General features: G+C 36.5%; 11 protein-coding genes across 11 annotated transcripts; 4 read left to right on the top strand and 7 right to left on the bottom strand.

Annotated features, from left to right (window-relative positions):
• Positions 1-191: 191 nt before the first annotated feature.
• Positions 192-2,836, bottom strand: FDP41_001165 (uncharacterized protein; the record flags this gene model as incomplete). The annotated part of the gene is made up of 6 exons (XM_044702081.1): positions 192-382; positions 434-1,098; positions 1,271-1,347; positions 1,392-1,458; positions 1,510-2,375; positions 2,639-2,836. The coding sequence occupies 6 exons, from the start codon at positions 2,834-2,836 to the stop codon at positions 192-194; spliced, it is 2,064 nt and encodes a 687-aa protein (XP_044564725.1).
• A 261-nt stretch (positions 2,837-3,097) lies between these two features.
• On the bottom strand, positions 3,098-4,906 carry FDP41_001164 (uncharacterized protein; the record flags this gene model as incomplete). The annotated part of the gene is made up of 2 exons (XM_044702070.1): positions 3,098-3,939; positions 4,036-4,906. 2 exons carry the CDS (start codon positions 4,904-4,906, stop codon positions 3,098-3,100), a joined length of 1,713 nt encoding a protein of 570 aa, XP_044564724.1.
• Positions 4,907-5,463: 557 nt separating this feature from the next.
• FDP41_001163 (uncharacterized protein) lies at positions 5,464-7,888 on the top strand (the record flags this gene model as incomplete). Its single annotated transcript, XM_044702059.1, has 2 exons — positions 5,464-6,766; positions 6,834-7,888. The coding sequence occupies 2 exons, from the start codon at positions 5,464-5,466 to the stop codon at positions 7,886-7,888; spliced, it is 2,358 nt and encodes a 785-aa protein (XP_044564723.1).
• A 130-nt stretch (positions 7,889-8,018) lies between these two features.
• On the bottom strand, positions 8,019-10,090 carry FDP41_001162 (uncharacterized protein; the record flags this gene model as incomplete). Its single annotated transcript, XM_044702048.1, has 4 exons — positions 8,019-8,117; positions 8,171-8,252; positions 8,314-9,389; positions 9,446-10,090. The coding sequence occupies 4 exons, from the start codon at positions 10,088-10,090 to the stop codon at positions 8,019-8,021; spliced, it is 1,902 nt and encodes a 633-aa protein (XP_044564722.1).
• Positions 10,091-10,530: 440 nt separating this feature from the next.
• On the top strand, positions 10,531-11,247 carry FDP41_001161 (uncharacterized protein; the record flags this gene model as incomplete). The annotated part of the gene is made up of 1 exon (XM_044702037.1): positions 10,531-11,247. The coding sequence occupies one exon, from the start codon at positions 10,531-10,533 to the stop codon at positions 11,245-11,247; it is 717 nt and encodes a 238-aa protein (XP_044564721.1).
• Positions 11,248-11,348: 101 nt separating this feature from the next.
• Positions 11,349-12,339, bottom strand: FDP41_001160 (uncharacterized protein; the record flags this gene model as incomplete). Its single annotated transcript, XM_044702026.1, has 4 exons — positions 11,349-11,494; positions 11,550-11,728; positions 11,783-11,979; positions 12,130-12,339. The coding sequence occupies 4 exons, from the start codon at positions 12,337-12,339 to the stop codon at positions 11,349-11,351; spliced, it is 732 nt and encodes a 243-aa protein (XP_044564720.1).
• A 202-nt stretch (positions 12,340-12,541) lies between these two features.
• Positions 12,542-13,651, top strand: FDP41_001159 (uncharacterized protein; the record flags this gene model as incomplete). The annotated part of the gene is made up of 1 exon (XM_044702014.1): positions 12,542-13,651. The coding sequence occupies one exon, from the start codon at positions 12,542-12,544 to the stop codon at positions 13,649-13,651; it is 1,110 nt and encodes a 369-aa protein (XP_044564719.1).
• A 265-nt stretch (positions 13,652-13,916) lies between these two features.
• Positions 13,917-14,624, bottom strand: FDP41_001158 (uncharacterized protein; the record flags this gene model as incomplete). The annotated part of the gene is made up of 1 exon (XM_044702003.1): positions 13,917-14,624. The coding sequence occupies one exon, from the start codon at positions 14,622-14,624 to the stop codon at positions 13,917-13,919; it is 708 nt and encodes a 235-aa protein (XP_044564718.1).
• A 148-nt stretch (positions 14,625-14,772) lies between these two features.
• On the bottom strand, positions 14,773-16,707 carry FDP41_001157 (uncharacterized protein; the record flags this gene model as incomplete). Its single annotated transcript, XM_044701992.1, has 1 exon — positions 14,773-16,707. One exon carries the CDS (start codon positions 16,705-16,707, stop codon positions 14,773-14,775), a length of 1,935 nt encoding a protein of 644 aa, XP_044564717.1.
• Positions 16,708-17,584: 877 nt separating this feature from the next.
• On the bottom strand, positions 17,585-19,178 carry FDP41_001156 (uncharacterized protein; the record flags this gene model as incomplete). The annotated part of the gene is made up of 3 exons (XM_044701981.1): positions 17,585-18,016; positions 18,119-18,958; positions 19,065-19,178. The coding sequence occupies 3 exons, from the start codon at positions 19,176-19,178 to the stop codon at positions 17,585-17,587; spliced, it is 1,386 nt and encodes a 461-aa protein (XP_044564716.1).
• A 1,984-nt stretch (positions 19,179-21,162) lies between these two features.
• FDP41_001155 (uncharacterized protein) lies at positions 21,163-22,150 on the top strand (the record flags this gene model as incomplete). The annotated part of the gene is made up of 2 exons (XM_044701970.1): positions 21,163-21,176; positions 21,319-22,150. The coding sequence occupies 2 exons, from the start codon at positions 21,163-21,165 to the stop codon at positions 22,148-22,150; spliced, it is 846 nt and encodes a 281-aa protein (XP_044564715.1).
• Positions 22,151-22,358: the final 208 nt, after the last annotated feature.

The following is a 22,358-nucleotide window of genomic DNA, read 5'->3' as shown; positions in this document are numbered from 1 at the left end:
GAAAAGTGCTTGCTGTAAAATCAATTCGAGACACTTTCAGAACATTAGTAATATAATTCCAGCACAATCAAATGAATAGAAATTCCAAACACAGGTATGATCGAGAAATTCCAAAATACTCCACCCGAAATTAAGTTCACGTCGTATCAAATAGCTTGTCTTTGGGCACAAGTTTCATAATCTTAAAGCTTTTAACAACTTTCTTCTTCATCTTTCATTATTTCATCCTGAGGTAATGTTTTTAACACAAATGAATCGAATGGTGAAGATTCTCCTTCAGTATCCAGAGCAATATTCGTCTTGTCATCAAACATCCAATGTCCAACGTTATAAAATACTCCCATCAAATTAATAAATAGTCCTCTGTACAATGGTGGAATTACTAATCCAAATTCATGAAATTTTTGAAACATGTATTCGTGTCAAATCTTACCTAAAAAATTCACAAAATTGGAAATTGGAAAATATTTCATCACATGAAAATGTGTGGACTGAAAATCGTCATTGAATTTGTTTGCAATCATTTCTTGATAATTCGTGTATTCTGTTCTGTGCCACTGGACAAATGTTTCCTCATTCCAAATATAATCCAAACTGCCCATTGTGAACAAGTACATGGAAGTCACAAAGAGTGAATAGCTTGCTTGTTCAACAAGGACTCTTTTTGCACTCCACACCAATCTAGAGCTATTGAAATAATTTTTCCATAATGATGATCTTGTTCCTTGTTGAAAGATTACCTTGTGGCAGCCACTGGAAGGCAATAATTTATCCAACGTTCGAAACCAATAATGTAAAGATGGGCCCAATAATAGAGTACCATAGAGGAAGAGTTTGATAGATCGAGAGAAGGAGTGAGAAGAAGTTTTGTTGTTGTCAGCGTCGGAAGTGTTCTCCGGCATCAGGTGTTGAAATTTTGTTCGTAATCGGTCTTGTGTGAAAAAGTCTCCAATGACGGTACAGAATCCACATGTAAGTCCTTTCGTCTTGACAGGATGTTGTTGCAGCATTTCAGTGTAGAATTGCCAAGCAGCACGAGAGAAGGTGTGAATACGGAATGCCATTTGGTGATGACTCGAAATTTTTTGTTGAATTTTGCTGAATATTGTGACAACTGGCAAGTGTGAAATAAATTATTCTTTATATTACAATAAACGCTGTTGAGAGCTTGAACTCAATCATTTTCAAAACACAAATGCCTTGTGGAATCTCCAAGTTGGAAATATCAGGGACAGTCTCTCTATAGACAAGTCTGTTTTCTTTCTCGTACCTTGTTTCCAGTTTTTTAGACTCTGCAAAAATTCTTCGTGTTTCATTCATGAAAGGATTACTCTTGGAAATTTCATCCTAATGAAATGATGAATAGAAAATGCTGAATTGAGAAAACTTACAAAAACATCCATTTCTTCTAATTGCTTATTGGCGTTCACTATATAACAGACGGAAATACCGCTCTTGCTAATCATAAAGTAAATACATAAATCTCTGAATGACTTTTCTATTACTTACCCATTCTGATTTGCGTCAAGTGCGAGGTAATATAATGTAATTCCTCTGTACAAAATGCGGTATTGTGCACAAATTAATCGTAGCTCTGTATCTAAAATACTTCCCATATTTTCTAAACCTGTTGTCGTGCTCTTATCGTTCTGATTTTTCAACTTGGTATCCAATGTCATAAAGCTCTGCTGGGCATGATCAAAAGTTTTGTACACTGAGACACTTAATCTTGCAATCATTCCAGAGGACTTGCCAGTTGCTATGGCGGTATGAATTGCAATTACTTGACCAACTCCTTGCGCATATTCCATGAGGCCTTTAGCACATAAAACGTCCAGTTCAGGAAGAAGAGGAAATGAAGATTTTGGAAAGGATAATTTTGTGTGGATGGTTGGGAAAATTGGAGAGTATGAGGAATTAACTGGACTAGGAACTGGTGAGGATCCATTTGAAGATGTTGCAGATATTTGTTGCAAATGAGAACTATCTTGTCCGCTGACATAGTTGACAAGTCCATTAGTCGCTAAATAATTAAAAACCCCCCATGCTTTTCGGAGAAACAGTGCCGCATCTTGATATATTTCAATGATAGAATTGTTGTCTAATAAATTTGTTGTTTGTTTGATTTTCTCTGATGCTAAATTACATAATGCAAATCCATAAGTATATACGATCATGATCACTTCAAAAGTAATGAGTCTGGAAGTAAAATACTTTTTCGATTTCATGAATGACTTATTTTCCTCTCCTAATATCCCACTGGTCCATTCGAAAAGGACAGCATCCTTGTCTTTCAGTTCTTTTTGAGATTTGAGTTGTTCGTTCTCGGTGGCATGTAAAATACCCGTGAGATATGGCAAATACTTTTCAATGGCCTATTTGATGACGACATCACAAATAACAATCAAACAATTTCAATAGTATCCAAATGATTCGTTTCCATTCGTTCCGATAGGAGTTGTATCATCAGAATAATAATTTGTATCACCAAAACGAATGGTGATGAGTTAAACAAACACATCCGAATCCAAAAATCATCACCATGTTATTACACCATCATCATCATCAGATTCATCAATGATTATTATTGTAATTATAATTATTGTAAAATTACTGTATTTCAATAACTAAAACCTACAGCCACAACCACCTGATAAGGCTTTGCTTTGCTCATGGCCATAATCACATGATCTCGCGCTCTCGTCGCTTCCTTCAAATTTTCCTTTGTCATGTTATAGGCCTCCTTGGAAGTACCCGACACATACGAAGGTTGTAACTTTTCCAAATTCACCTTCTTGGTGTGCGGAAGTGAGTAGTCATGTGGCAGCACTGTCATTTTTCTTTTTTGATGATTTTGATGTGTTTAATGGGACGATGATGTTGATTCTCGAAGAATTGACGTATGAAAAGTGTTTCAATTGAATCCTTGGCGTGTTTGCATGTTTAATATTCAATAATTTATTCACCACAGAATGAATATCACCCTGTTCGAGTTAGATAAGAGCACACTAGTTGTGAGCTCACCTCAATATCTTCTTATCATTCACGCTATCATTCAATTCATGAAAACAATGTGGCCACAGCCGAGGTCATTCAATTAACATGCGTTGTAGTATTTGTGAATGGCTGATGCTCCTTCCTCTTGAAAGACATGTCTTGTCATGGCAAAACTTGAGGCAAAACTACTCTCGCCAGCATCCGCTCGATCAAAATGAACAAAGTCTTGAAATGAAGCCAAAATGGAGGATCCAATGAAGGAACTGCATTCAGCTCGTAGAGATTGGTGTTGATCTTTGGAAATGGGATTGGTCTTGGATTCGTGGTGATGTGAATCATGATTGGAACATGATGAAACTTTGACTTTGGTTTGAGATAATTGAATGTTCTTGTGGAGAGCTAATTGTCGTTTGAGATCTCGCAACATTCTTCCTTCGATTCCATTGAATAAACTTGAACTTCCACTCAGTACAATGTTTCCAATTAATTGTTCTTGAATATTGGTGTCAGAATTGAATTGAGAAATGGAATCGTGTATCAATTCGTGAACACCTTTCCAATTACTTGCTAAAGAAGAGTTGTTCGATGGATGTGTTGTATTAAGAGCAAGTTTCTTAATCGATGCAGAACGTCCTCTCTTAACAGGAGAATGACTCAGATTCGAGAGAGTCACCAAACTGGGTTGGAAATAAATTTCACACGAGACGAATTTCTCTCTTCCAATGTGAAGAATTTTTCCATCTGGTAACTGAAAGGTCGTGGTGCTCTCTGATTCGTTTTTCTCAAATTTTGAAAATTCCTTTGAATAATCTATTGCAATATAACATAAAAGTTTCTTGACATCATTCACACATTCTCGTTCGACACTTGTACTAATTTTGATGGATTGATTTTGTGAATTTTCTTGTAAGAGTTTGATTAAATGTTCTGTAACTTCTCCACCTACAAATATTCGTCACATCCATTGATAGGAATTCCAACACAAATGGATCAATTAATTCCAATAGAATCTCTACATCTCCAATATGTTGAACCTACCTCCAAAAGGTAAATAAAAGTGTGTTGGTTTTTGAGAATCCTCATGTACAAAATTTGCCACACCATCAATAACAGCCAATCCACTAGTCGTTGCATGACCAAAATCCACACAAAATCCAGTTGTTTTTCCAACTGAATACAAACTCATGACTTGAGGTATTGCCACATAAAGAAATGGAATTTGAAATTTTTCAAAAAACAATTCAGTCATTCGTTCTCTATATTTCTCAACTTCTCGACTCGATTCCAATAAATGATACAGGGAAATATTCTCATTGAACAAAATACCATTCTCTTGACTCTTAACTCTAAGTAAATTTTTGAAAATATACGAATACATATTTTCCATTTCATCGAGTGATATAATTACTCCTCTCTCTACTGGATTTAAATAGGTGTAATTTGAAGAACCAGTCGTGGATGCTTGACTTTGATAACCCATTGGAGTACACAGTGAAAAATCATGATGACGAGAGGATTTGCTATTAGACTTGTAATTTCCAACAGGATGATGATGATTGTGTGAAATTTCATTCTGTAATTTCAAAGCATCCGATCCATAGGCATTATGTTGAGAATATTTTGAATGTTTTGCAATAATTGTTGGAATAATAAATTGCGGTAAATCATTACCTGCTAGCCCTGTCTTGATATTTTCTGTTCCCGGATCAAGAATCACACATCCCTGTCCATGAATGTTAAAAGGAATAACAGAATTTTCTGTTTGTTTTGGAATTGAAATATAGTGTGATGAAATACTTGGTTTGGAAGAATGTGACGATGGCAAGGATGGATTTCTCACAGCCTCTAACTGCAGATTGGAATTTCGTTTCGTCTTCTCAAAGAAATGTTCAGGGAATAAACGTGACATTTTTTTGACATTTCTTTGCAGTGAGAGAAGAAGCGATCCCAAAAGGACAATAATTGGCAGGAAGAATTATTCGATCCATTGTCAATTATCGGCTCGCTTAGAACTTTATCTCATTTGAGCTAAAAGTCGCTTTCATTGTTGTTCTCAGACAAACCTTTTGAAAAAAACAAAAAATCTTCTTTTAGGAACTGATTGGTCCTTTAGTTTGCTGTTCCAAATTGCCATCATCAAGAATCAATTTTCTCATACAAGTTCAAAGCGAGAATTTTTGTTATTTTGAAAGATTATTGAAATAATATCAATTAATTGATTAATAATTAATTAATAATTTAATAGTGATACTGACATTTGTGATGATCAGGTTGAACTACATGAACAGCAGCAGCGGAAATCAAATTTAAAACTTCTGTTCCGAATTGAATTTTCAGGCTTTTCATATTATTACGATTATCAGTTTTTCATCAACAACAATAATACCACAGCTAACAACAACCACTCAAGCGATAATTAAAAGAACCAACAGCGAATCCTGGCCATATATTGAAACTACCTTTTCCATGAATGGAGCAACAAGTAAGAACAACAATCGAGAATCATCATCATCGCTCCTACTCAACGAAACCTATTATTCCATCCAACAAGTAGAAGAACCACCCATCTCACCAATCACCACCACCAACAACAACCACCATCCGACCTTTCATAGCTATTCTGGCACGAGAATGAATTCATCACGACGCCATTTTCCTTTCAATAGTAATAATAACAACAATAACAACAATTCAACCAACTTGTCCCATTCCTATCAAATCACCGTCCAATCCACCACTCCCAATCGGAATATCATCCACCCGAAACCAAAAACTTCCCATCTTTCTACTTCTTATAATCCATATAGAAATGAAGCCTTCTCTCCGAATAGTGGCCATTCTTCAAGATTACATCAACCTCCAATGGGATCACTTTATACAAGTTCTTTTGAGGATAAACATCATACAAGTGATTATTTTGAGGATGTTGAGGAAGAGGAGGACGACAATAATTTGAATCCTAATAATACACCCATTGTGGTCAATGATGGAAATGATAATTATTATGCAATTGGAGCTGGAGAAGCAGGGTTTTATTATGACATTGATGACAACAATGTTGGAATGGGGCCTTTGGAACACGATGATGAAGATGAGGAAGCTGCCTTATTGGTGGATGGAAGTCCACAAGATTATTACAAAAATAATAATAATTATCAACACATTGATGAGAACGCAGGTAATAATAGAGCACAAATTAGACGTATACCGAATACGAATATTTCGAAAAAGGTCAATAAGCCTGAAGCAAGTTCATGGCTTTCAAAATTATGTTGTTGCTTTAGACAACGATCTCAAAAAAAAGATTTTCAAAGAATGTTCAAGTTTGAACAATTGTTTTGGAAAGATCAACAACGAAAAGCACTCTACAAAAAAGATGCATCTACATGGAGACTATTCTTTGTGACAATGTGTTTTTGTGCTCTTCAGTGTTGTTGGTCTTTACAAATTGCTCAGCTGACACCCTTAGTTTTAGAAATGAATTTTCCTAAACTGTGGATAACGATCGTGTGGCTATGCGGCCCAATTTCAGGAATTTTAGTTCAACCCATTGTGGGTATTTGGTCAGACAAATGTAGAAGTAGGCTAGGAAGAAGAAGACCATTTATTTTGACAGGTGCCATATTTATTATATTGTCACTGTGCTTTATTGCAAACTGTTTAGACATAGGATATGTGCTGGGAGACACAGCAGACTATAGTCCCTGGTCCCTTACTTTTACGATATTAGGATTTTGGGTACTAGATATCGCAAATAATACATTACAAGGTATGCACTTAATAATTTCAATCATTTCACCTAAAATGACGCAATGATGTGCTTTACTGAACAAAAGGTCCCTGCAGAGCTCTTGTGGCCGATATTGCAACACAGAACAAGCAAGATATTGCCAATGCTTGTTTTACCTTCTGGGTAGGGCTTGGCAACATTATTGGCTATGGTAGTAGTATGATTGACTTTTCCCAATTCATACCCATGTATGCCTCCCCAATCTGTCACAAAAATTGTGTCAATTTGAAAGTTGCTTTCTATATTGCAGCTGTTAATGTTGTATTATGCTGTACTTTTACTCTACTATTTGCAAAAGAATATACTCTGGAATCATTAGAAAACACAATTACACCTACGAACAAGAAAAAAGAAGCTTCTCGATTGAAAGAAGAGGACATGATATTTTCTAAAAGACTGAAGAGATTTTGCTGTCATCCCAATCCACTCAAAAGACTCATTGATTATATTTATAACATACCGCGAGTCATGAAAATACTCTGCTTATTTCAATTCTTTTCATGGATAGGTTGGTTTGCATTTCTGGTCTATATTACAGATTGGGTTGGAGAAAGTGTTTTCAGAGGGAATCCTGATCCACAGCATCCTGCCTATCAACTTTATGAGACAGGTGTCAGATTTGGATCCATTGGTCTTGCTGGCTTTTCTATTGTGAGCATGTTTATATCACCATTTATTCCAAGACTCTCTAAAAACTATGGTACTAAGGCATTGCTATTCTTCTCTCAAGTATTTTTGAGTTTACTGTTGTTGATGACGTTTTTTATCAGAAACAAATATTGGGCAATAATTCTGATTTCCTGTTTTGGTTTACCATTTTCCATCACGAATACTCTGCCCTTTACCATATGCTCAACAGCTGCCAATGACTTTAATAAGGGTACTTTTATGGGTATTCTGAACATTTTCATTGTGGTACCTCAATTGATCATGTCTCTATTTAACCCTTTAGTGGTTTATGTTTTTAATGGATATACAGTAGCAACATTGGTAGGCGGTTCGATTTCAAGCTTATTCTCATCTGTTTTGGTTTGCTTTATCCGCATTAGAAAACCAAAGAGAAATAATACGACGAGAAAGAGACGATTCAGTCAGTTCTGAAGACCAACAAGGTGTCAATTTTTTTGGTGAATTCACAAATCTTCGTTTTTCAACAAATTATTTATTATAAAGCTTTTGATATGCTTGTGTCAGGAAAATGCGAAGTTTGTTTGATTTTGGGAATGATTGTTTATTTCTGCAGATTCTTGAATAAGAATTGAAGATTGTCGAGAACATCAAATTTGCGTTCACTCTTCATCGGTCTCTTAAATCCTTTCACTTTCAAAATCTTGATCAACAACAAGGTCAGAGCGAAATTTAGAATTAAATATTTTCACTTACATGCTGCAAGTTAAGATTGAGAAGTATGATAGCTTTGTAAAATTTTGTTCGCTCGCTTCCTCTAAGCATAAATAATGGTAGTCTATGCATAAAATGAAAGAATAAAGTATTATATACATCACCAAACTCATAATTCCACTTACAAAACATTTTGATCATTTTGTCCTTCCTCACTCACAAAACTTCGTGAAGATAGCGCGTAAATTTGGTATTTAAGGGGAATCTGGAATAACTTTGATAGTATACGAACGCAATGAGCGACAAAACCAAGAGCACTTGCTGCTTCATCATCATTGTTTGGTTGTTCTCCTCTACAAATTGTCAATCCGTTAATATACAAATCGTTGGTTTGTTTTTGAGGATGAGGGCCAATCATATAAATGCTGCTCAATTGCTGAACGATCATTGCTTGTCTATGTCTAAACTTTTGCTCTAAAATGGATAGTTCTTCCTTTTGTGTAGAAAGAAAACCTGCTTGCTCTCGTGACAGCGACAAACGCTGCTCTAATAAATCTTGTTGTGACTCTAGTAATTGTTGATGCTTCTCCTTCAAATCACGTTTCTTTTCTTCAAGTTGGTTTTTCCTTTTATCGATCGATTCTTTTGTCTGTTGAATCACAGCGTTCAATCTTTTTATCCTACTTTTTCTAAGAGCTATTTGTTGTGTGATTTCAATTATTTTTTGCCTCTTTTCTATCTCTTTCTTAATATTGGCTTGAATCTCTTCAATAGTGAGTTGAGATTCTTGTATGGCCAATTGAGTGCCACATAATTTTTCGACAGCATGTTCCAACTCTGCCAAACTGACTTCGTGCGATGACTGATCAACTCTAAAACTCTTTCTCGTGATTTTTTCATTACCCACACCATGTTTTTTGAGAACTGCATCCAAGTCTTCTGAAATAAAAACCCCATCAACAAACTCTAATAAAATGCAATTAATGGGTAGCTCAGTAATTATTAAATCTTTCATAGTCACTCCTACAAAGTTCAAATGATTAAAATCAAAATGCTCTTCGCAAATAAATTCCTCTTCCAAGTCAATATTTGGATGGGTCGTCTCTTGCAAATGTAATATCGACTGGTTCTGCAACGAATGTTTGACGGAATATATTTTAACAACGAGGTCAGTAATTTTGCTCTCAGTATCTGTCGGGTCGTTTTCATCATCTTCTGAAAATTTAGGATTAACATTTAATTCAAAATTCCAAGATGGGTTCTAATGTTCAAATAAGCAATCTATCAATGAATTTCAACAAATAATAATATACTTACAACTGATTGTTCCAAAATTCCAGTCCTGAATAATAATTCAAGATCTGAGCCATCTTTTTCCTTTCTGATATAAACGCTAGCAAATGAACACACAACATCGTTGCTCCGGATATTTCTCACATGGATTGCTCTTAAGTGTCTCAAACTACGCTGTTTGGGTTTTAAGAAAAACTTGAAGGACGTCTTTGTGGTCTTTTGCGTATTATCCGGCATGATAAGAGAGGATGACATTGGTGAATCCGATAAATTATTCAACGGAGTTACGAGATCATTCATCTTTCTGGGTTGATGAGTGGGCGTTATTGAAGAAAGAACACTTGAATGAGAGGTTGTAGCTAGTGAGGTCGTAGAATGAGCGTTACTTGTCATTCCGTTTGTTCCTGGAATTAATTGTTGTTTGTCATTATTAATATTCTCTACGGAAGATAAAACCTGTGAAGCTAATGGACTCGTTGATGCTGTTGAGGAAGACGACTCTGAGCCATCATAAGAGCCACACACGGGTTGAGAGTCCATCGTCATGGAATTTTCAACATGATTCCGAGAATTGTCCATGGTTAGCTCGGTTGGATTGGATGGTGGTGTTGATGAAGATGATGGTGGAATTTCTTCTTTTGATGATTCTTCGGATGATGATGATTGCATTTTGTTAGGCTGAAAATAATATCATTGAATTGTTGTTGTTGTTATTTATATTATTTATAAGTCCTTGTTCTTCTTGTTGGATAAATATTAAATTTGTTTCGCAATTTTCTCAACAATATTATAACGCATACAGTAGAATTAATGATGATGTACGTATTTTACAAACGGCTGTATGAGAGAGAGAAAAAGGCCACAAAATTTCTCAGAGAGAACCAATCAATGATTGATGTTTTTGAAAATTATTTTTTTGTTTCTGAAACAAATCTCCATCCCAATGATTCCAACAAGAATGATGATGAAGAATATAAACAATAGGATTTAACAGATCATCCTATTCCATTCGGTCATAGGACTCCAACACTGATCCCTGATCCCTCAGTGACTCTATTTCTTGGGAGTGAAATTCAAAATTCTGAATTTTCAAATTTCCGAAACAAAAAATGTCCTCTTCATCATCATCAGCAACCACAACACCAAGAAAAGGTCCAGGTCCAATCGGCAAGGCTTATCTTTTCCTTTATAACGCTGTTTTGTGCGGAGGATGGGGATATATTCTCTATTTAACTGCTATGCATCATGTGGAAGGAAAAAAGAATGTAGATTTGTATCCAAAAATTGAAAAGCCTTTACAATTGTTCCAAACTTTGGCTGTTTTGGAGATTGTTCACTCCATGCTCGGATTGGTTTCATCTCCAATTTTCACAACTTTGATGCAAGTCTTTTCTCGCTTGTTTGTTGTTTGGTTCTCTCTCAATCTTGAACATCGAGTGAAATATACCGAGACCGAGGCCATGTTTATCACTTCACTTTTGGTTGCTTGGTGTGTTACCGAAGTTATTCGTTACAGTTTCTATGCTCTCAAGCTCTATGACATTTGCCCATATATTATTGTTTGGTTGCGTTATACTACATTTATTGTGTTGTACCCATTGGGTGTCTCTAGTGAATTGGCTTTGACCTACTTCAGATTGAAGTATGTTCGTGAGAATCGCCCATACAGCTTGGAAATGCCAAATCCATATAACATGTCTTTCGATTCCTACATTTTTGTTTGGATTGTCATGCTTTCTTATTTGCCTGGATTCCCACAATTGTACTTGTACATGTTTACGCAAAGAAAGAAGGTTTTGGCTCCACCAAAGGAAAAGAGCCAATAAGGACAATGAAATTAAAGTAATTTAATAAAGATGACATTGTTGTGTGAAAGGAGTTTATGCTCACCTTTCACACAAATTTCAATAAGAAGAAACTCGTTCAATTAATTTCCAACAACTCCTGAAACAGCATTAGAAAGTGATCTTCTTGCAAAGAAGGCAACAATTTGATCTTTGGCACGACCAATAGATGAACCTTCCTCGTTGAAATGTCTGTACAACAAGATGACAATGATGATTTGATAGACAACTATCAATGCAGAAAATTGTTTGTCAAGTTAAACTATCATTGCTTGAAAACGTACCATTCAAGGCCCAAGCAGCAGCCATCACAAAGCTAAAGACTACGGAAAAAGTGTCACCGATCTTTGTTAGTAGCCACAGAGCACTCACAAGTCCGCATCCACCAGCTGATGGAACTCCAATTGCCATAAACAATGAAAACAGAATGCCAACAATGTAGGAAATAAAGGCCAAAACATATCTAATGGGCATGTCTCAGTAAAATTTGATGAATCATACCACACAATTCACCTACCTAGCAGAGTTCTTGTGAGAACAAGCTCCATAATGAAGCCAATATTGAGCAAAAAATCCAATGACTGGAAAGAACAGAGCAATAGCTCCAGCAATAGCAATACCTCCAATGTAATCACTAAGCTTGCTTGATACAAGTCCAATAATCAACCCTGCAGCGTTGAAAAGCGTTAGTAAAATATAGGCAAAATACGCAATCTAATTTTTAGGATTTTCAATTTTAGAAAAATAATAATAATTCGTGTGGATGACATAACGCAACGTTCACAGACAACAAATGAAAAGAAGATACAATTTTCTCATTTCAAACCGCCATCCGATCATCATTCACATCTCCCGATCACTTACCAATCCCATAAATGCCAAATACTTCTTCTTTCCGCAAGCAGAAAAACTATGATATACAATAGGATAGCATGGTGGAAAATTCTTCACTCTCTTCTTCACTTGTTCCTGTTCTTGTTCTTCCTGTGGGCTTTCATTGGCGTCGGATTCATCATCTTCTTGATGAACCTCTTCTTGGTTCTTCTTGGAAAAGAGTCCTTTTACGTAATTCATTTTTTTTGAATTCATTTACCGCTTGGAATGAATTTGGAACAATTAGTAGACTCCACCATGAACACAGAAATCTTTGGAATCATCAGTTTCGTGTGTTTCTTTCTCTCCAAAACGTTCAACCCATGAATCTTAACCTTATCATCATCTTCACTTTTTAGATCTTTGAGGACAATCTGTGGTTCAATAAAAAAATATAAAAAAGATGATTCTCTCCGTTTCACTTAAAGGTCTTCAGTTGCTGACACTGGCTGCGCTAATTCTTGTTGCTTTCGGAGCTACCTCGCCATCACATCAAGCCATTTCACTCCAAATTCGAGATAACACTTCTCCTCCTTTAAAGAAACAACAGCTGCCACTTGTCAAGTCAGTGCGTGATATTCTCTCGTGCAGCGACAATGAAACTCTCACCCTCTCTTCCGATGCCTATCAATTTCCCAATCATCATTCCAACAATATTTTGGAGGCTTATTATCATGAATGGTGGTTTTTCGCTTTTTTTGATCCCATCCAAGATATTGGTTTCTGCGTGGGTTATGGAGTACAAAATCAACTGCATGCCTGGGATCACAATGCTTTAGCAACCATTGCTGGTATGGTGTGGCCCTCAGTTTTGAAAAAACAACCAAATAACAACACCAATGTGTTGGATATGGCAGAAGAAATGTCGATCGCTCAATTTTCAGGTTCCACACAAAATGCTTCAGTGTCCATAGCTCTCACCAACACCATTCAAGTCATTGATGAAAGAACTTATATTGTTTCGGGAGGTGCTGATACTCATACTCCTTCCTCGACAAGAAACATGATAGGCAAAGCCAAATGGTGGCTCACATTAGAACAAACAGTGCCTGCATGCAGAGAGATGATTGAGGTTCCAGAGTTGTTGCAATTGGATTGGATTAGTTACATGCCAGCCTCTACTGTGAAAGGAATCATTCAACTGGATGGAAAGAATTATTCCATTCACACGGTGGGATATCATGATCATAACTATGGAAGTTGGCCAACAAGTTATTTCAACTGGATATGGGCACAATTCAATCATGCTGAATCTGATTTTGCGTTGGTGTTGGGAGCTTATACAATTCCACTGACCAACTCGCATGCTGGATACATCTTTTTGAGATACAGGGGAAGAAAGGTCACGATTGGAACACTGTGTGGTGATGTCTTTGAGTTAACACCACTCGAATTTGTGACATCACCACAAGGAAAACGTGTGAGTGTTCACAATAAGGTTGTTTCTTATAACAAGGAGTGGAAAGTGGTCATAGATTATAAAGCTCAAGTAAGCGATAGAAATCCGGGATAGAGGTCTTGGGTTGTTTGTCTTTGAGCAAATTTCATTATTCACTGTGGAATTGTACTCCAAGAATGGTCGTGATTGGGCCATGGTCGAAAAGATGACAGGATATGGTTTTAGCGAGTGGAGTGACAGGCAATAATTATTGAATTTTCATCTTCATTTGATCTAATTTATGAAGAGCTGTAAATTAAGGTCACAATTTGATGAAATAGTTCGAATTATTTTCATTATTCTTACATATTGATCAATCGGTTGCGACACATATTTCCAATTACTTTTTAAAGCTAATACGCATTGGCTGTTGTTTGATTTTCCAAAATTGTAGAGCCTCTTTGGCTGCCGTTGCTTGTTCTATGGTTGCATACTCCACAAATCCTACACCTTTCTCTCCGACTAGCTTCAATCTCTTAAATCCATCATAATTGCTGAATAATGTCTCAACAAGTTCACTACTCTTTTCGATATCTTTTGGAAGATTTTCAATAAAGAGAACATTGCTTGGAGGTTGGTTATCTTCAATCTTAGATGATGGCTTGGAAGTTTCGGATTTAGCTTTCTTTGTCTTTTTAGTTTCAGGCTCAATTCCGAGCTTTGTTCGTTTTTCTTCTATTCTCTTTCGCTTGTGTTCTTCTAAATTTCCTTCAAGAGCAGCGGTAGCATCGCTCTTTGTTTTGGCAAAGTTTATACGGAGAGGCTTATCATGAAATATGAATCCATCATATTTCTTTTTTGCCGTTGTAGCAGTGGCGACATCTTTAAACACAATCCAAGCTTGTCCTCTCGTCTTTTCATATCGACTAGCAATAATATCAAGAATTTCTCCGAACTGAGAAAACATGGAATATAATTGTTTTTTCAATGTAGGAACCTTGATCTTCTCATTAATATTATTGATGTAGATGGTATTGTTTGGAAGTACTTGATCTGCTTCCTCCGAGGATGATGATGGTGTTGAGGACTGGTTGGGCTGTTGTTGCATTTTTTTATTATTTTGAACAGGAAGAGATTCATGAAGTATTTAAATATATGAATTGAATGTTGTTGTTATGATTTATAAGCATTTCAAAGACATTCTCTTGCATTATCATTCACTTGCATTGCGTTCCATTGAATATGAAACAATCAGTTTATTCTTCCGAGTCCGAGTTGTTTTGTTCTCCTTTGAGCTTTTCTTTCACTACTTTTAGTGATCTTCCTCTCTTGTTAATAAACCAATTGTTGATTTGTGTTAAATTCAATTGTGTTTGGTCGCTCAACCATTGTTTTTCTTCATTCGTAGGGTATGGATGTCTGTAATGTTCCAAGAACCAATTCTCTAAAATCTTCTTTGCTTCGTTAGGGAGTCTTCGATTTGTACTACGTTGTTTCTTCTTTGAATTGCTTGAGGAATCATTGCTGCTTGCTCGATCAGAGCATCTTGAGGCGAATTTGGCCACAGAAATCCATTCAGACAACAATCGTACGAGAACTTGCTCACAATGTCTCTTATTGGCCTCATTCTTCATTTCCAACTTTAATTTCACCTTCGAAAAAAGTTCCTTCATATCATTATTGAGAGAATCGTCTGCATTGATATCAAGAGAGGGAGTGTATTGACTCATGAAAGAGTTTACCACACTCATGTTATCTTTTCGACATTGTTCAAATGTTGCACAAAGACGAGATTTCGCATCCAACAGCTTTGAAAAATCTTCTTCTTCAAATGGTGCTGGTGATTTTGATCGACTTCCTTTCTTTGGTGGCTTCTCTCCAAGAATTAACAGGTAGACATACTCTCTGAGAGTCTCTTCGTCCAAATCTAAAATACTTTGTCCTTCATATTGAGAATCAACAAAGGTGTCATAGGAAGATGAGGATGCATTGAGTTGACAACTCGACCCTAGTTGTGACTGTTGAGTGTTGTATTCTGTTGGTGCACTATTTGTAGAGGTGACATTCATCTTCTTACTTCGCTTACCCTTTTTTTCTTGAGGTGAAGTTTCGCTGTTAAATGACAAACTATTGGCCAGAGCGGCAATACTCGTAATTCCCTTAGATTCTGTGGTGGAGATGGTGTGATTGGTGTACAGAGAGCTCATTCCTCCAAATACAGCATTGTTGGGATTGGTCATGTTTTTCAAACCATCATAAACGAGAGGTATGTTTTGAGGATCGTTGACCTCTCCTTGCTCGCCACTTGTAACATTCCATTGAGCAGTGACGAGACCTTCCTCTCCGTTCGTCACCACACCAAATTGATTATTTGAATTTTGTTGAACTTGTATTGTGTTGGAAGCTAGAGCATTTAGGGCATAATTGGGGTTCATCATACCTTGTCCACCGTTGGTTCCTGGTTGCATGAGAATATTCATCGTATTTCCGTTATTACCATTTCCACCGTTCATATACTGTTGTTGTTGTGACATGAGCATTTGAGCAGCAGCTGTTGCAGTAGCTTGGTTATCTTGCTCATATTGATTAAACCATCCAAATTCAAAATCTTCGAAGGGAGGAAGCTCTTGCTGTAACAAGCGCGTGGTTGTCCCATCATTAATCCAGTCCATCAGTTCCTCTTCTTGAATATTTGGATTGACCTGTGTCGAGGGGTATCCACTTCCATTCATTGAGTTATGTTGAGTAGAATTTGGTTGTTGTTGTTGCGACTGATTAGCATTATTTGCAAATAGTCGCTGTTGATATTGTTGGAGTTGTTGTTGAAACTGCATTTGTATTGAGGTTGTATTTGAACCTTGAGGTAACCCATTGTTACTTGCATTCGAATTAGGTTGGGGGAAGGAATTATTGAAAGTGGAGGAAGAGTTTGAAACAAGTTGAGATTGTTGAGAATTGTGAAGTTGTTGTTGTTGATTCATTGCTTGATGGTTGGTAGTGTTGTTGCTTAGCGAGTTTCCAGATGGCAATGGTTGCAAGGTCGAAGTATTTCCTAGATTTTGAGAAAATACAAAACGATTGGCAGTGTTATTGGATGATTGTTGTTGCGAATAAGGTATATTTTGTTGGTGCTGCTGTTGTTGGGGAAGGGTTGTATTTGTAGTGATTTCAAATTGAGTTCGTGTGGTCATTGTGACAAGTTCACGTCACTTTGCAAAGTTGTATGACGGTGTTGCAATAGACTAGAATCAATGCAATTGACTTTAATTTTGATGGGATGATGATGTATTGATGCTCTTCACGACTATGGCATACAAAGAGTAATGCAACTCTCGAATGTTGCACTGTGTATTAATACTGTATTGCTCGAAAACAACAAGTTATGTTTGTTCTTCAATCGGAGACGAGAATTTGAGTGTCTTTAATCTCTCGGGCTTTTTGTGTATGACAGTCAATAATTGATGGCGATGTTTTTGAGAGGAGGAAGATGTGCGCCTTTGATGTCTCTCTCCTGCAGAGATGTTGTAATGTTTTTTTCTGTAGTGGAGTGACGAATGATGGTTCTTGATGGGATCAACACTTCACCGCCTGTCGTGTCGACCCAAGCTCTCTCTCACACTCGAAGGAAGGTGCTGCAGCACCAACAACAACAACAACAACATACAATGAACATGAAGTTGTACAACTCGAGGCGCCAAAAAGACAATTCAATGAAACATGATGAAACTCTGAAGGCGGGAGATGCTTCTAATGGTATTAGAATTTGATGAAACCCCAAAAAGTACAATCCTCTGCGAACCACACACCATCATCCGTTGATGTGAGGTTCCAATCGTGAGAGAGATGAGGATATATCCTCCACCACCTTCTTATATAAGAAATGTCTTCTTTTAATCGCATCATGAGTCGCAAATGATTTTTCATTGTTGGAAATATACAAATTGAATAGGAATGAGAATGAATTCGAGTTTGGAAGAGAGAGTACCTTAACATTGAACTTGCCAATTTGAGAGTTGAATGAGATGGTTCAATACTTCAAAAAGATGGTTCAATACAATGCCATTCTTATTAGTTTTTCTTGGATTGAGAGGAATAGACACCATCATTTTGACCAAATTGCTTTTGTGAAGTGGATGTTTGTAAAACATAACCAATCAATGCACTCGCTCCCAAACAGAGAAGTGCCGATGTGAAACCCTCACCATGAGAAAAGAATAGAGAGAGCCAAACGAAACCGATCATTAAGGAGGAAAGCATGGTCGTGGAGAGGAATAAATCAGAGACACTTGCAACATAATCACCGAGAAGGACGAGAGAGACAACAATTCCCCACACGATAATAAGAGCTCTTGCTCCAAGAAGACCTGACATAGACCATCGGTAGAATTCAATCTCTTGATCAAACATTTCCTTTGGTGAAGGGTAGTATCCTTCGTGAACGACACCAACATGATATCCATTGGAGGCTTTGAAAAGTTCGAGTTCTCCATTGGTGCTTGCCTGAATAATGTGTGTTAATTGTGTGTCGTCACGAATAGTTTGTTTGTAGCAAATGTTCGTATGAACATGAGAGAATGAATGTCAAGTCGGTCAACAACTTACCTGACGTGCAATAACAGAAACTCCCTTGTTGACATCTGGTTTCTTATGAATAAAGCTCACACGAATATCACCAGGCTGACAATTGGAAAATAAATCTCCAACTTGCCAGTCAAATAATGAGCCTTCTAAAAATCCAAGCATAATTTTAAGCGCCTTCTCATTTGTGGATGGTTCATAGGCAGAGAAGAAGTAACCATTTCCAATATATTTGAAATTATTGGCACTGTTTGCAGGAGTATTTGTAATCTTTCTTAGTTCTTCAGGTGAAAATTCAATTTTTCTTGCTGGTATTTGGTTCTTTTCGATCAAATTCGGGCCAAGATGGAATTTTCCAAGAGTGACACCTTCAACTTTTTGTGTGACAGATGGAAATGGATCTCGTTGAGGATTATGATGAGCCACTGGTTGATCAAAGAAAAGACTTGGAATCAAATGGTCTACCCACCCTCTATTGTAATAATAAGTTCTTACTGTATATTTGGAGCCATCAGAGCGAGTTTTCTCCTCATCATGATGACTTTCAATCCATTGGCAGTATTCTGTCTTTCTATTGACTTCAAAAGCTCCGTTAAACGTCAATCCAAAATCTCGATCTTGAATTGGATGTTCAGTGCGAATATTGTGAGAAGGAACATGAAAGAAAATTAATTGATTATTATTCTCAGGTCTTGGTTTTGAGTTTATGGGGTCAACGATGGTTCGAGTTGATCTCACAACTTCCAAAAAAGCATGTTGCATTAACATTGCTTCATTTTCTGCGTAAAACAAAGTTAATGGAGCTGCAACTAGAAAAATTGCAAATATTATCTTTAAAAACCACAAAGCGCAGGTGTTTTCAATCTATACATTCACACAAATATTATTCAAATTTTTTATAATCATCATAAATTCCGAAAAAAGTCATCACTCAAATCCAACAACAAAATTTATCACCTCTTCTACCAACCTTCAATTGTGTATCGCTGATAATTCTCGATCTTCCGACTCGGGTTGTCAAAACACTCGACCAGAAACCCGCATGACCTCGCGTAGAGGCATCATTCGATCCAAAGAGAGGCATTTTTTTTGTGTTCTATTTTGGGGTGTTTTGTAACTTTGGTTTTCACGAAAACGAGTTTTCAGAGGTGTTCGATAATATTGCCTTTTTTAAGAATTAGAACCAACACGTGTTCCTCTTTATGTATACATTTACAGTTTTTTTGATGGTAACAGAATTTCAATCAAAAAGAACCAAGCTCTTCCAGTTCCTTGAAAAAGAGGAAATGGTAACACCATCATGTTGTTGTCAAAGTTTCTTTTATAAGTTCTCTGGTTGAGGAAAAAGAAGACAAACAAATTTTATTGAAAGTTTGATTGACCCCAAGTGGGATCGGTCATCCATTACGTTTAGTTGTCAAATAATCTTGATAGTATGCAGTGTGAGATTTTCCAAGCATCAATGTTAATGCAGTTTGAATCTCAACCTACTTCTTTTGAATTACTTGACATTCCTTACAAATTGGTTCTCTGTTTCGTTGCCAAAGCCCTGTGTGATTAAGGAAGAAGTATGTTTTGCTGCTATTAAGTATTGTGACTGCCTTCATCTTTAAAACACATCTTATTCGGGTTATTTCTTTAAATCTGTTTCTAAAGAAGCCCCTAAATGGGAGGGTTTTCGGGCAATAATAAATATAATGTTCTAAATCAACGCCCATGCCACATTGATCACAATAGACTGATTAAAATTGACGAATATGACTATTTGTTAGATTTCTCCAAATTGACAATTTTGTTTCAGGGTCTAGGCAAGCCTTAATGAAATTGAGATTGACAGAGGACCAGTCATCGATTAAGTGTAGACTGGATTTATCTCTGGCTTTCATAACCAAAGAGGAGGTTTGTAATTTGTGGATACATTTACGATAGTCGAAAATTATTGCGGTTCCGTCCCATAATATTAATTGCTTGTTAGAGAGGAGACGTTTGATATTAAGGTAATTGTTGTTTTTGGCTCCTTTTTTAGCAAGGTCATCGGCAATTACATTGCATGGATGAATGTGTCCTTTAACTTTGATGAGGGAAACTCTGAGATTTTTCTGTTTGATAGTTTTGTGATATTCGGTTTTAAGGCATTGAAACATTCCTTGATAATCCTTACTTTTGAGAAGTTTGATTGAGATCTCACTGTCTGAATGGATATTGATGGTGGAATTGTTTGGAACTATTTTGAGAGAGTAAATGATTGCACAGAGTTCAGCAACATTGTTGGAATATGAGTCATGAATTCTAAATGAGAATTTGTGTTCCCGGTTTCATCAATTATATAGACTCCAAAACCGGTTCTATCGTCGATTCGAGATCCGTCTGTAAAGATGTCAAATGTTGTCCCGCTTAGACAATCAAAGGAACCTCCTGATGAACATTTTTCATATGTCATTGAGTATTTTGTTTCTCATGAGAGTGAATATAGATTTTTCATCAGTGGCATATTTAATACCATATTTCAAAGCGTGTCTGACAATTTCACTTTTGTTATTTGCCATGTGGAGAATTGTATTCACAGCAATAGATTCTTCAAAGTCAGATATTGAGGGAATATTAAGGCTCCATAATATGCGTAAAGAGGCTGATACACTTGGCATGAATGACCTTTCTGATGTTGTCTAATTCCATTCTTTTGACTGGAAGATATTTTAGAGAGAGTTCAAAAGATGCCAATTTTTTCTCAATATCCAAATTGGCAGTTTTGTCGTTCCATAAATAGTGCCCAAGGACTCTTAGATTTTTGTATTTAGGGATGGGGGTATTATTAATAATAGGTTGCATGACACTTTTTTTCGGTAGAACTGTTGCCATTGATTTCCTGGGATTAATTTTGAGAAAGAGTTGGAGCAGCCATGTGTAAATGTCATTCAGCCTGAAGAAGAGAAAGCTCACCACCACAGAATCATTATCCTCTTCCACAACACGACCATCTGAAGAACAGGAAGCTCATGATGATTCACTCCTCGGAAGCCAACTCATGAAACATCTTGAAGAAATTCATCAATTATTAAAAGAAAAACATGAATGAACATGCGTTGAATATGATGGCAAGTCATCATATGAAAAAAATTTCAAACTTTTTTTCAAGTTGTTCCGAATTGGGAATGCAAGTTGAGTTTCAGTTGAGTACTCCACAACAACAAAGCTAAAACCAATGCACAACTCATTACAAACAGTTCTCAAGCACTCACAAATTTATCATCCCTAACTTTTAATGGTCATAGTAAGGTTGGAGATGAGATTCCAAAAGCCATTGCGAAAAGCTCATTTAAACAATTGAAAAGCTTGATTTTAAACAATAATAGAGGAATAACATCAGAGGAAATTTCACTCTTGGTGAGTAGTGAGGTTGTCACGAATTTAACACGATTACATTTAAGTGGATGTGAAATCTCAGGTGAAGGAGTCAAGGCCATTGCAAACAGTACAAAATTAACCCAACTTACTTCTTTGAATTTAAATGGTACACGAATCAATGAACATTACTGCAAAGTGCTGTCCAATTCATCGGTGATTTCCAAAATGAAATATTTTAGTGTTTCACGGAACCATCTCGGTCCTGTTGGTGCAAAACACTTATTTGACTCTCAATACCTTTCAAATGTGACAACACTCGATATAAGTGAAAATGATGGTGGAGGCGAAATGATACAAAGTTTTTCCAGCTGTTCCAACCTTCCAAATCTGATGAACTTGGACGCTCATGAAAACAACGTTAGAGCTTTAGGTGTGGAATATTTATGTAAATCATCGCATCGCTTTCCCAAGTTAAAGAAATTGATTATTGGTTTGAATAAGTTTGTCAAGCAAGGAGCTCTTGAATTGATTCGATCCTTTCCACACTTGACAATTCTCAATGTTTACTTGCACCCAGGTTATTGTACATGTACACATTCGGACATTACAGAGCTTAAAAAGATTGCTGAAACATCGATCATTAAGCAAGTTTATTTAGATGTCTTGAACGGAGGGGAAGAAGAATTTAGCGTTTTCTTTACCGGACTTTAAAGATCCTCCAATTGGTTCTCAATTCGACACTTCACAATAAAACTACTTGTATGTTTTAACCACCTAAAACAAGAAGAACTGTTCTGCAGTGAGTGATGTTGTTGTTTGGTATCCCAAATAGAAGCTCACCAACTCCCAACTAGAAACAAGTTGGAAATGAGGCAGTGGATTTATTATTATTGATCGCAATAAAACATTCATCAAGAAA

Source organism: Naegleria fowleri (genome assembly GCF_008403515.1).
Source record: "Naegleria fowleri strain ATCC 30894 chromosome Unknown tig22, whole genome shotgun sequence".
In the NCBI taxonomy this organism is placed as follows: domain Eukaryota; phylum Heterolobosea; class Eutetramitea; order Acrasida; family Naegleriidae; genus Naegleria; species Naegleria fowleri.
The sequence above is the reverse complement of the archived record's forward strand: the minus strand, read 5'-3'. Positions and strand labels throughout refer to the sequence as shown.